Raw genomic sequence first — 14,006 nt, 5'->3', positions numbered from 1 at the left:
TCCTGTTGATACCAAAACGTGCCTTATGCAACATACAATGGGTAACCATAAAATGTCCCAGAGAGTTGAATTAATACCTTGTCTCCTCTTCTTTGGAAGTTAGCCTTTAAGGCAGTACAAGTTCCAAATATTCTGTATAAATCCAGAAAATCTTATGTGATAAAATAAACCCCCAAAATTGCAGGAAAGGACCTTTGTTTGAAGGACCCTGCAGAGGCACGTCAACTAGGCCCAGCTGAGCATTTGGAGCCTTCGTCCAGAACAGTTGGTAGAAGCATGTGCACCAACTGCCAAAACAGGGGTGGCCTGAGTCAGGCCCACCCCAGGTCCTTCCTTTGTCATCACAACCATGGCAAATCAATTAAACCAATTTCTGCTTCTGAACTTTCAGTGTGTTACATGAGAAAGCAAGGACAACCAATTGAGTGAGTGTGTCAGCAGTATTGGTCCCAAGAAAAGATCTCGGCTGGCGTCTAAACTCTCATGGTTCCAAATCACGGCAGAGGGTGGGCTGGTGAATTCTTAGGTTTCTTTCCAGCTTCCCTCTCTGTGGTAGAGTAATTAGGCTTGTGGTACAAATGAAGGGCTCACAATAAAGCCAATCATTTTTATTACATTCACACTGCGTTGGCATAAGGAGGGCGGTGTCTACAGCAACTGATTCTTGGCTGCACCATTGTCTCTAAGGTACACTGTTGTTTGTCCAGTGGTGACACTATCTAGTGACAGTCCTACTGCCAGGCAGACCACACACAGAGTGACTTAGATGGTGTCCTTATCTCCATGCTTCAAGCAGATGAGATGCTAACTCTGCTCCTGTGAGGGCCCACCTGTGGGACCAGAACTGAGGAGAATCTCTGTTCTGAGGGGTGAGGAATATTCTCCCACTTCCTCCTGACTCCTACCTGGAGGACTCTCATATCTTCACTGGCTCATAGTCCCACTTACTCACCTGCACTGAGAGATTAAAAGAACCTGCTCAACAGGGGTGTTTAAAAATATGTATACATGGGGCCGGCCCACTGGTGTAGTGGTTAAGTTCATGCGCTCCACTTCTGTGCCCCAGAGCTTGCTGGTTCTGATCTCAGGGACGGAGCTATGCACCGCTTATCAAGCCGGGCTGTGGCAGGTGTCCCACATATAAAATAGAGGAAGACGAGCACAGATGTTAGCTCAGGGCCAATCTTCCTCAGAAAAAAAAGGAGGATTGGCAGCAGGGCAAATCTTCCCACCCAAAAAAAAATGTATACTGTCTGTATCATAGAAGTATATATTTGGACTCTAGATTCATACTCTTGGCTTTATCCTACAAAGATGAGGTTATTTATGCACTTTTCTAGTCACAAATACTGAATCAATAGGCTTCTTTTGTCTCTCAGAAAGTATATACTGGAAATAGTCTCATCTAAATAAAACATCTAGAATTGGAGCTGGCCTAGTGGCATGTTCCGCTTCGGCAGCCCAAGGTTTGCTGGTTTGGATCCTGGGTGCAGACCTATGCACCACTTGTCAAGCCATGCTGTGGCAGGTGTCCCACATATGAAGTGGAGGAAGATGGGCACGGATGTTAGCTCAGAGCCAGTCTTCCTCAGCAAAAAGAGGAGGATTGGTGGCAGATGTTAGCTCAGGGCTGATCTTCCTCAGAAAAAATCTACTATTAACTAGAATGAAATTAAAGCACATCAATTAACTTTAAAATGTCATCAGTCAGCAAATATGTTGCCAAAATACCCATAATTCCTAACATTTCTTTCAATGAATTAAACCCAGATTCTATTTCCTATGCTCACATCTGTGTCCATGGTTTCCTACTCTCAGAAAGTGAGATTGAGACAGAGGTCAAATGAGACAAGGAGGGCCCTTTGCTGCTCACACATAGAAAATAACTCCTCTCCCAACCTGCTCCATGATACCAGGAATCCCACCACTGAAAGGAATTCTCTGCCGGATGGTTTTGATTCATCCTCCTGTACTGTAACTTAAAGGGAAAAAATATTTAAAATCCAAATTGGTTTTTCAGGCTCGTGCCTTTGCAGGCTGCCTGCAGATATCATATCAGAGGGAAAAGAAATCTCTATACTGATGCTAACCCTCCCAGAGAATGGAAGGAAAAAGTGAAAAGAAGAATACAAATTGAAGATTTCTGCCAGATCTCCTCTGCTCTAAAGATTCTCATTTAGGGATAAACAGTTCTGCATATTACACGATAGGGAAGTCGATTCTTAAAAGGGGATTCCCAGGGAAGGGGCACAGAAAAGAGAGAAGAACTGAGTCTGAGGAGAAGGGCAGAGCAATCTCCAGCCCACCTGCAAACTCTGAGTGCCCCAGGTGCCTTGTGTAAATGATCCCTAGTGGTGGGGAGGAAGAAAGCGGGAGCCACCTGAGTGACACAGGGGCCATTCCTTCTACATTTCTGCTGCAGCTGATAAAGAACCTGGAAGTCGAAGATAATGAGACAAAAACCCAAGCCACTTCCTCCTGCCTCTGGGATCCTCAGACCTTGGGAAGGGGGTGAGGACCCCAATGCCCAGGGGTCTGTTGTTTTTAATCTGTCTCTGCTAAATTCTGCTTGGTTAGTCCACATCCACACTGGTGGTCAATCAGAAGGTCATTCCAAGAAGCAAGTAGTGTCACTAAAACCCGCTAAGCACAGAAATTGGGAGTGGGAGGGTTACTCCTTTGGCAGATCTGGATGAGATCAATAAGAACCCCTCGTGTGTTTGTGGCACCCAACAGTAAGCAACTTCCCCTTCATTAACTCTTTTAATCTTCAAAACCGGTAAGGGAAAGGGGGGCTGATTAGCATTTCAAGTCCAAAGTTACAGAGGACACAAGCCTGGACAGTTACTCACAGATAGACGAGCACTAGGCTGGTAGCCAGGAGAACCCAGGTTTCCATGGAAAAGGTTGGGATCAGGTCCATGGCCACTTTCCTGCTGAGATTCTCTCCTCTGATTTTCCTTTCAGCAGTCGGTGCCGCTGTTCCCAGGCCTGTGGGTACAGAGCTTCCCTTCCAGCCAAGCAGTGAGTCACTGAGGCTGGAAGATTTATATGTTCGGAAGGGGGTGGGGCTGGAGCTGCAGCCAGTAGAAGGGCCAGCTGGGCTCCATCTGCAGGTACCATCTCCACCCTGGCACAGCATCATGGGAACTCCCAGTTTGACATCCTTTGAGTTCCTGTTCTGTGAGAAATAAATAAACAACTCAATCAGTGTTATCAGTAAGCCCAAAGGTTACAGAAACTCAAGTAAAGCCAGTGGCCTTCAGTCTCTGATCTGCACTTGGCTCCATGGCTGCATGCACTCCAAAGTGCTTGAACTCCTTCCAACAAGCTAGATCTACAGATCTTACCCATGCAGTTTCCTCTGCCCAGAAATGCACCTGGACTCCCCAGAAGGCTCCTACTCATCCTTTAAAACCCAGCAGAGGCAGAACCCCCTCAGTTAGAGTCTTTCCTCACCAACCTCCTTGAACAGTTATAACCACTTCCTCCTCTGGGCATCTTCTGTCCCCCGCAATTCTATTATTGTCCTCTCTGCCCTCCAGCATCATTGTTGATTTTCACACTTAGTTCCCCTATTATACTGAGAGATTCTCAAGGGCACAGTGTGGGTATTAATCACTGTTATATTCTAACAGAGTGCCTTGTGCAGAGGGGACATCCAGAAAGATTATTGGAGTTGAGTTGGTAGAGATGGAAATGCTGGGCCCCCTGCGTGTCCTTTCTCTGTGGCTCATTGGTGGCCACACTGTCTTCCTGGATAGTTAATACAACAGGGCCTGGCTATAACTCGACCACCATCACTGCATGTTTAGGCTGGTCCATCATATTCTATTGTCAAGAGGGCACCTGATGGAGAGGTAGGAAATGGACAAGGTGGTGATGGCTGTAGCACGTGGTATCAATTCATGCTGCTTCCTGTCCAGCCCCTCAGAGGGTCCTACAGTAGACAGCCAGTTAGACAGATCCTTCACCACAGAATGGCCCTCTCTCCCTGGAAAGATCAATGTCCAAGAACAACGGATGTGAAGGGAGTGAAGAGGAGAAAGCAGCTTGGATGGCCAAAAGGACCCCAACCACTTTAGCCACCAAAGATGTCACCACGGGTCACACGTAGCACCCAGGACCACAGAAAGATGACATGACCTTTTTCTCTGGTGCAAAGTGGTCAGAGCAGATGGCTTCCTGCTTTTTGACCAGTGGGGGAATTTCTAATTGGTGGTGAGGAACTATAAGGAGAAAGCCTGCAGTAGCAGTGATGGTCACCTGTAAGCCCCCCACCACACACCTGATGGGAAAGATCCAAGGGCTGAGCATCTGGAAGTTGCACCAGCTCATCACTGCCACTCTGACCCAGGTTCTGTGTCTGCTTGGCCTGAGAAATGGTGGGTTATATGGAAAATGAAACTCTAAAGTTGACAGAAGCAGAGACATTTAAGCAGTGTTTGTGGATTTCCTGCTCTCTTTATCCCTTCTGACTTTCAGCCCTTCTGCAGAAAGTGACACGCTCCGCTCACCAACTCTTTCCAATTATCCGACCTGAAAGTCCCCAGGGCTGCGTGCCAGCGGCCTGAGAAGGTGGATGTCTCATTGGTAAAGTATCTCACTGCCTCCTTTTATTTACTTGGGACATTCTTGTGCAACCCCAAATTTATACCATGACACTTGGTCACCTTCGGGTTGCAGTTTACTCAAGGAGGCACCTGGCAAAATCCATAGCTGCCACTGGAAAGTGTAATGCACAAATACATCTGCTCACTTGTGCATTGATCCCAGGACAAGCGAGTGAATGTTTTACATAGGTATCCTGCTGGCTGTGGGCTAGAAGCCATACAGTCCACTTCTTCAGGAGCAGCATCCCAGTGGATGGAGACAGACACATAACTCTGCTCAGAACATGGATTACCTCTGGAATCTCTGGGATAATGGAGCGTTACAGAGAGGGAATTAAGGAGAGAAGTGGCTGCAAGCTGGAATACTAACAAAGGACAGACATGGGAAGCTGGAAAGAGAGCTCCAGGAAAAGGAAGGTAGAAAGTCCCAGGAATTCCACTTTGTTTCTAGCCCCCAGCCCCTTTTTTTTTGCCTTCCCTGGGCAGTGGTAAACAGGGTCATGCTACTACCCCCCGTTTACAGTTGTAGAAACTGAGGTTCAGTGACAGCAAGCGGCTTCCCAACAGCAGTTGATCACAACAGAGTATAAATAAGCTGATAGGAGGGGAGACTGAAAAGGCTGCTGCTGCTCTGAGACACCAACATTCAATGTTTGCCATTTCCTGGTAAGGGCCACTATGGGGACTAATGAGACCCAAGGCTGAAAGAGCAAACTGGTGAGAATTCTTGTTCCTATCACCATGGGGATTCCCACAGCAGCTATCCCATGGGTCTTCCAGAACAAGGGTCCCACCTCGTCTCAGCAGGAACAAAGACAGACGCAAGTCAAGAAGATCTAAGGGTGTTGTTGGGTAGGATCTGCCCTCTATGCTCCCAGCCAGAGAAGTACACAGTATACATCCAAAGAAGGAAAGACTGGAGCAACATCTGATACCTATGGACAATTTAATTCCTTCATCTAAACACAAAGCCATTCTTCTTCTTGGAAACAAAACCTCCGTGAAAACTAATATGCATTCATCTTCCTCCAAAATGCATGCTCAGCTACAGTGATTTTGTAACTAACCCTAATATGACCCTCTGCCTGCCCTTAGTCACCTCAGGGCCTGGTCCAGCTGGTGGGGATGTATATCAAGGGCGAGAGGCTAATCATTCCTTAGGACTAAAATGTAGCCAGCACCATGTGCTACCCAGTTCGAATGGCCTTGCTCTGCAAGAGGAAATAACGGAAAGCATGATCTTTGTGCGCCTTCATTCCACAGAAGGGATCACCTAACATGAAGAGATTCCCATACCAACAGTTGTGCTGACTGTCTGAAGGAAGACACTGCGTGTTGGAAAAACACCCCACATACCCTGTGTCTTTCATCTACGTGTTTGTGTACTAATGGGCTCCTCGTGTACTTTCAAAGCTCTGTTCCAAATAGGGTAAAAATATGACCAAGACCCAGACATTATTCAGGTTGAAGATAGAGACAAATTAATAGATAATTACAGTACAGACAAGTCAAAGTAATTATACAGTTATGAAAAAACGTAGTGTCCTCATTAACAGAGAATGCCTTATCTGCTTTCTCAGTCTCCTCAGCTATCGGTCAAAGTTGAAGCTCAACTAGCATTCAGGGAAGCACTAGGCTCAATATCAGTACAGATGGACAGGTTGTCAGGGACTCAGTGACGCAGAGATCACCATCAGTCTGACAATCCCATCCTTTCATATCGTTAGGCCATATGGCTCCTCTTTGGGAAGCCAGTCCTGACTTCCACCGGCCAAGCAAATTGCTCCTGGTATGGGGAGGCATAATTTGGGCGTTTGATTCAAGTTTCACAGGTCACAGTCTGGAGTGTACAAAGAAATGAAAACAAGATTATGTGTCTGTAACTCAGCTCTTGAGCCCCCATTCTTCTCAGTAGGGCTAACCTTGATCTTGCCAACTTGGGGTAACCAGGTGTTAGCTAAGTTTAGGTGGCTAGGCTTCATTGTAGGTGGGAGAATGGTGAGGAACGTGGTAGGTGCTTGGACATTCTCTCTCAGCCCTGGAGGTGGGGGCACCTCTCCCCAGTGACATGGTATGTTGGTTGGGCTCCATGCCTGCTGTGTTCAGACCAGCGACCAAGACTGAATATAAAAGAATCAGGATCCCTGCCCTCAGGAAGGCATGGAGGATAGAGATGCTAAACAAATAACCACACAAAGAAATATTGAGTTATAAATCAGGACACATGCTACAAAGCAGCAGTGTTGGATGCAGTTGACCCTTCTTTCTTTCCTTAAACTCTCCCCTCCTTTTAAAGATAGGAAGACAATAGAATCAACAGGACTTGACACATCGGAAGTGTGTGAACTTGAGCATGCCTTGGCTTCTGTCCTCATCTGTCTTTGAAGGAAATTGACGAGAATCAACCTAAGAGACATCATCCCAACCACAAGTCCCCTTCACTGTCTGCCTCTCTCAGCCTCTGTATCTCTTGCGGATTTTCTAAACCCTCCTTCCTCCTCCTTTATTATCCTTCCTGTCATTTAGGGTCCCCCAGGGCCTCTCAGACCAGTCCTAGGGGACAAGTAGGAGAGCGAAGATGTAGTAGGATGGACCCAGGAGAAGGCAACCACCCATTTAGGCCCTCAATTATAAATTCTAGAGTGATCTCTCAACTGGTACTGCAGAAAAAGAAGCACACCACACACTGCACACATACACACTCACACAGAACAAGACCTAACCTCAGTCAGTGAGAGATAATATATATTGTTCTGAGTACTTGGTCTGCGTGAACTGGTTCAATCCACCCAACGATCCTATGCGATAGGTCTCATTGTGATCCCTATTTGATAGACAAGCAAACCCTGGCACAGAAAGGTTAAGTGACCATCCAAGGTCTCATCACTAATTGCCAGCATAGCTGGCACTGAAATTTAGATCCTGTAGCTTCAGAGCAAAACGTGTTAACTTTATCCAAGCTCAGCCTTGCCCAAGGCCACGCAGAATTAGAGAGCACTAGCACTAGAGCCCAGGCCTTCTGAGGAGGTAGTGACCAGTGCTCTGCCCCAACAGAGAGACAAGGTGAGGCCCCCTAGAAGCCCCTCAATGAAGGCTGGGGTGAGGTGGGGGGAATGTCCCTTCTGACGGACACACACATTGCACCATGCGGAAAGTCCCCTTGCCCTGCAGAAGAAGCACATCCATAGACTTTACACATAGAGAAGAGGAGGAGGAGACTTCCTCATGGATGCTCACTTTCTACTCCATCCCAGAGTGTCTCTTCCCCATAAACTAACCACTGAGATCTCTACAGTGGTGAAGAATTTCTAAAGTCCTTTCACGTCCCTCTTAATTGATCCTCCAGACAACCCAATCAGATAAACAGTGTTGGGATTATTTTAATTCCCACTTTACAGATGTGGAAACAGAAGCTCAGGGTGGGGAAGAATCTCGCCCAAGCAATTAAATCATGAACCCAGAGCATGGAGCAGATCTGGTGATTCCAAATTACACCAGTAGCATGCTTGCTTGGATCCCAAGGGGCCTCCTGAAATAACTTGGCATGTTGTGTCAGCCTCACAAAGGATAAATATTTCCTTCCATGCCTCCCAACACACTTCCACTGTAGTAGCAAAAATGCTACAGAGATGATTGTAACCACAAAAAAGACAGGCACATCTTTCTACCCATTACTAAATTATGTATTCACTAAGCTCGAGGTGATGGCAGATACAGGATGTTGCAAATAGTTCCCATATGTCACAACAGGAATCATTTGTGTTTCCAGGAAGCAGATAGTAAAAGGAAATGAAACCAATGACTGAAAGAGGAATCAGAGAATGGAAGGTAAACTTCAGAAGACCATGTGTGGGAGAATTAATGCAACAAAAAGTGTCAGATGAAGGCAAAGAAGAGTGTCATGGGGTATGTTCAGAAGAGGGGCAAACCCTTGGAGGTTTCTCCTAATTCTTGCAATAAACTTCTAAAGTGTTTGATCATATCGTTGGCTGGCCTCATCCAGGGAATCTCCTACTCAGTCACAAAGCAAAGCCTGGTAAACGTGGACCTTGTAACGTTCTTCCATTGCTAAACTCCCTCCAACCACTCACTCATCCCCAGGATAAAACCAAAACAACTCAGGATAGGAATGCAGGACCTTTGTTCATCTGGCCACGGCTGGCTTCTTCAGTCCTATCTCAGTCCACTTCCCCGTGTGTACACAGAGTTTTAAGCAAAGGGTAAAATGTCTTACTCCCAAAACTCTCCAAATGAGACATCTCTGTGTTATCTATGTCTGCACAGTCTCTTCTTGCGCCTGGAGTGGGTTTAACTCCTTTTCCATCTGGTGAATTCCTAACCATCCTCCCAGAGTCAGCTAGGGCATCATCTCCACTGCCTCGGTAGTTAGGGGGTGGGATATGCCCCGTTTCTGCACACCCACAGATGCTACAGAGGAACACATTGTGACTCTCAGCCCAGGATGCTCATTACAATCCACGTACATCGGAGATTTAAAAGTACAGATGCTGGGCCCACCAGAATATCTGAAAGTAGGAGGAAAGAATCAGCATTAAAAAATGAAACAGAACAACAAAATTTAAAAATTTCTCCGCTAAGCCTCTCTAACATGCAGATGATAATCGCTGATGGAGATGAGGTACATATCACGTGGATCTTCTCCTTGAGAGCAGGAAGTTTGTCTTACCGATTCTGAATCCCTGGCCCAGCACACTGCCTGGCATATCACAGACACTAGTAAATGTTTGTTTATGAATGAATTAAAGACTGTGAATGAGTAAAATACATGAAGTTTAATGAGAGCCAAGAGAATAGCAAGGAGTAGCCTGGAAATCCCAAATAAGAAACAGTAGCAAGCCAGACACTGAACATCTCCTAAGCTGGTAACTAGCTAGTAACCTAGTAACCAGGGAGATAAATTTGGGAAACAGTCAAGTAATGAGAATAATGACCAAGGATAATCTGACTGACCGTGTGAGGCAGCCAACCATGTTATGGCAAAATACATGCAAATACCACTTGGGGAAGTCTGCTTATTTAAGGCGGTTGTTTGCCTCAGGTGTGGGGAAAACAAAACAGTTTCACACGTAATATAAACTCACCATCACTGTGATTTAAGAGTCTCTGGGGACTGTTGTCACTGCTCCCTGTGGACCAGACTCAAAGCAGGGACTTGTAGAGAAGTTGGAGGGCATGGCTAGGTCCAATCCTGGCCACACACCAGAGAGAAGCCAGCCTTGTTGAAGCCTCTTTAAGAGGTAACTGCTTCTAGAAAACACGAGTCTAGTTTCAAAAAATATTGGTTTTTATTCCATCATTCCAACTGGGAGATATAATACTAAGCAAACAATATACTGTGACATATGACTTGGAATATAAAGTTACGTCTACAAGTACACATCTGAGAGGGAAAAGGCGTAATCTGCCATTTCTCAGCTGATCAATCAATATTCGCTTGCTGCTTCTGCATTTCCTTTGTCAAAAGCAAGCACTTACTACCAGTTAGCTAGCAGCACACACTGGTAGTTTCCTTCAAACTTGTGGGGTAAATACCTAAACTCAAGAAATTCATACCTGTTAATTTAATTGCTGCTAAGAATACTGAAAATTATTAGCTGAAATATTAGAAGCAATAGGCTAGTTCCTAGGAAAATATAATGGACTTAAACCAACCCTAAAAGAAATAGTAAGAGAAATAGTCCAAAAGCTCCTAAAAAAAATTAAGCAGAAATCAACATCGTCCCACAAGGATAACACCACATCCAGAGTGTTTTACACTAACCTTCAAGGAATAAATAGGTCTCAGTCTGGTTTCCCAGAAAAGGAGAGGGGGTTGTACAGGGGCATAACTACTAGGAGGCAGCGACCATTGACAGCCATCTTAGAGCCAGGACCCCAGAGGTGAAGCCAAGAGAATCTGAAGTGTCACATAAAATCAAATGCAGCCGTGATGACATACCATGGCCAACTTGGATTCGAGCCTAGAAGTCAAGAGTGGTTAACAGAGAAAAAGTATAAATATCATTTAACATGTTAATTGATTAAAAAGAAAAGTCACATCATAGGAATAATTTCAGGAAAAGCGTTTGATGATATTCAACTCCCATTAGGATATAAACAGAATCTTAAGCTGCTAATAGCTGGGAATTTCCTTAGCTGATCAAAGTTTATACGAACAAACATAAGAAAACAGCAATCTTCATAGTATGAAAGCATTATCCTTTGATATCACTTTAACGTTTTACCACATGCACATACAGCCTTTTCAAAATTACTAAGATTTTCAAAATCAAAGAAAATCCCGTCAATTAACTAAACTGTTTGCTGTAAATGGGGAAAACAGCATTATTTGTTTTTGTCAGGAATCCAGTTTGTCTATATGAGGGTAAACAATTCTAAAATCACTGAAAAAAAATATCTTTCTCCTTTGTGAGGCTTCTGCAACTGACCAGCAAGAGGCAGTGGCGAAAGGACAGGACCAGTGGTTCATTCAGCCTAGGTACACAGGCTGGCGTTCTTGACCGTTAGTTAGAAAACCAACACCTTTGATAATCAGATGGAACTATTATTGAACCATCTCCCCAGGAAATAGACAAACACTCATCATTTTTGCACCCCATTCCAAGGAGTTCCCAAGGAGACATGTCACCATGGTGCCAGCACGCCCAGTGACTTTTCAAGGGGCCCAGCCCAGCCAAGTCACTCTACTCCTGAACTCCAGCACAAGATGCCCTATTCTGACTGATCACACAGTGATCCCAGGGCCATGGGTCCCTCTCTATAAGTCTGAGTTGGGTCTTCACTGTCCTGGCGCTATGATGCACCATGGGTTGAAAGTGTGAAAAGACCATCACAAAGGCATCTATGCAGAGGACCCAGGTGGGGTGCTCCCCTGTGAGCAGACACCTCGAAAGGCAACAGGAGCTTTGGGAAGGCAGAGATAAGTGGGATCTGGAGCCACGTGGGGGGATGAGCTTCCCAGAGAAGGTGACACTGTGCTTGCACACCATGCACACAGGAGTGTTGGCCAAAAGAAGACAAGGAGAGAGGGCATTTCAGGCTGTGAGAATTGTCCAGCGAACCGTCATTCTCACTGCTGAGTATGTTTGTCACTTCTTGGTTGCAAACACAGTGTCTAAATCAAGTCAACTTTATCACTGCTAAGAGGAAGTAATCAGAACACAGGCCGAGCTAGGGATCCTCTGCTTCTAGGGCCAAGGCTTGGCCCTGTATTGGTCGGCAGGGGTTGGAGACTGGGCAGGGCCTCTGGAAGAAGCCACTGGGCTTGGCAGTCACCAAAGTGACCTGTCTTGTACTTGTTAGGGTACATTTCTGGGATTTTAAACAATTTATTGAGGGAAAATTCATGTAATATAAAATTAACCAATTTAAAGTGAACAATCCAGTGTCATTTGATACGTTCACAATGTTGTGCAGCCTCCACCTCTATCTAGTTCCACAGCATTTCCATTCCACCAAAGAAAATCCCTTGCCCATTAGCAGTTTCTCCCCTCCCTCTCCTCTCCCCAGCCTGGTAACCTCCAGTCTACATTCCGTCTTCTTGGATTTACTCACTCTAGATGTTTCATATAAATGGAACCATGTAATATGTGGCCTTTGTACCTGGATTCTTTCTCTTAGGATAATGTTCCCAACATTCATCCCTGTTGGAGCAGAGAGCATGTGTCAGTACTTCATTCCTTTCATGGCTGAATAATGTTCTACTGTATGGCCGTGCCACAATTTCTTTATCCATTCAACCACTCATTTGCATTGTCTCCAACTTTTGGCTATTGCGACTGGTGCTGCTATGAACATGAAGATACATGTATTTGTTTGAGAAACTGTTTTCAGTTCTCTCAGGTGTATACTCAGGAGTGGAATTGCTGGGTCATACAGCAATTCTATGCTTAACCTTTTGAGGAACTGTCAAACTATTCTCCACAGTTTCTGCACCATTTTACATTCCCACCAGCAATGTCGGAGGGTTCCGATTTCTCCATCGTCTCACCAACACTTCTTATTTTCCTTTTATTTTAAAGCCATTCTAGTGGTTGTGAAGTAGTAAAATTTTTGAGATTTTGACTTTGTGCAACCACAATGGGGAAGAATCTGTGAGAACATGCCAGAGCTAGAGGGGGACAAAGAAAGAGTGTGGCTGAGAACCTAGCCCAGGTGGCCTCTGAGCTCTCTATGGACTCCAGGGACATGTGTGCTCTCTGTTGTGTAGACAGCAGGCAGGTAAGGATGCACAGAATGTGACTGATATGCAGGCCCTCTGTGAGTTACATAAACACTCTCAGCCTCAGTTGCCTAATCTATAAATGAGCATTAATAATTATGTTGTTCCTTCCAAAGGAAACCAGACCAGACCACCTCTGGCCCATGACCTGCAGGAATTTGGGGCCTAGATCTGCAAGTCTGGCTCCTGGTGGCTTAGACTGAAGAAAACACGAGATGTTGTACAGCCAGACAACTGACACTCAAAAGGGCCTCAGGAAAAGTTCGCCCGGTATGAACTCATGGACAGTTCAAGCAGCGGCTGAGAGAGGACCAGAGTTATAGAGTAACCACAAATTATGTAATATATTTTCTTTTAGCAAGAAGAGAAGATGTGAGTTCAAGTTTTAGTTGAAAAAATAATTACAAGGTTGGGGGTTTTCTGAGTGTGGATTGCTTAAAATTTCCTTCTTTTCAGTTGTGTTTAAGGAATACTTTTACCACCTTCTGTGTAGCAGGCAATGAGGTCACAAATGTTCAGAAACTTAAATCCAGGATTCTAACAGGGGCTGGCAGTGTCTGTCCAACAATGTGAGCACAGGGCCCAGAGCTGGAGCACGAAGTCCCACCTTTCCCCACCCACGTAGGATCTTAAAGCCCTGCTTGGTTGAAGTTTTTTCCACATTCATCCTCCTAGACTGGACCTAATCTGTGTCTAAACAATTCACAAATGTGAGTGCATTGTAGGCAGAGAAAAGGCTAACCTCAAAGCAACCATGAAAATGGGTAGGGAGAACTCATTCCCTCCCTATAGGCAAAGCATGTTTCTAAAATTCAGTCAGGACTTCCAGGCAAGGCTGGAAATGGGGGAGCGAGAGTGAGGCATTCCACGTGAGAACAAAACTGCCAAAATTTACAGTAATCATGGTGAATTATGCACTAATTAATATTTTTAAAAGTCAATATTAATGCAAAAGAATCTATGAGAGGCAAAATATCAAAATTTTAAAGAAAGATGGGATCAATAGGTTAATTTTACTTCTATATTAGGATTCATCTAGTTAATAACACATGTACTGCAGTGTTGAGAGGCAGAGTGTTATTTTTCAGCATCTCACACCTAAATGAGACAAAAAGTAAAATGGATCAATGGATGGATAGAGGAGTAAAGAT

General features: G+C 45.0%; 1 protein-coding gene across 2 annotated transcripts in view; it reads right to left on the bottom strand.

The window, feature by feature from the left end:
- Nucleotides 1-3,035, bottom strand: part of CYP3A93 (cytochrome p450 3A93) — a 32,478-nt gene extending 29,443 nt beyond the window's left edge. The window contains exon 1 of one of the 2 annotated variants that reach the window (XM_070230607.1): nt 2,853-3,035. In XM_070230607.1, the coding sequence (XP_070086708.1) occupies nt 2,853-2,923 (71 nt within the window). In that variant the 5' untranslated portion in view covers nt 2,924-3,035. 2 annotated transcript variants of the gene reach the window in all.
- Between the last annotated feature and the right edge of the window lie 10,971 nt (nt 3,036-14,006).

This window comes from Equus caballus, chromosome 13, assembly GCF_041296265.1.
Source record: "Equus caballus isolate H_3958 breed thoroughbred chromosome 13, TB-T2T, whole genome shotgun sequence".
NCBI lineage: Eukaryota > Metazoa > Chordata > Mammalia > Perissodactyla > Equidae > Equus > Equus caballus.
This window is presented reverse-complemented; position numbering and strand designations above follow the sequence as displayed.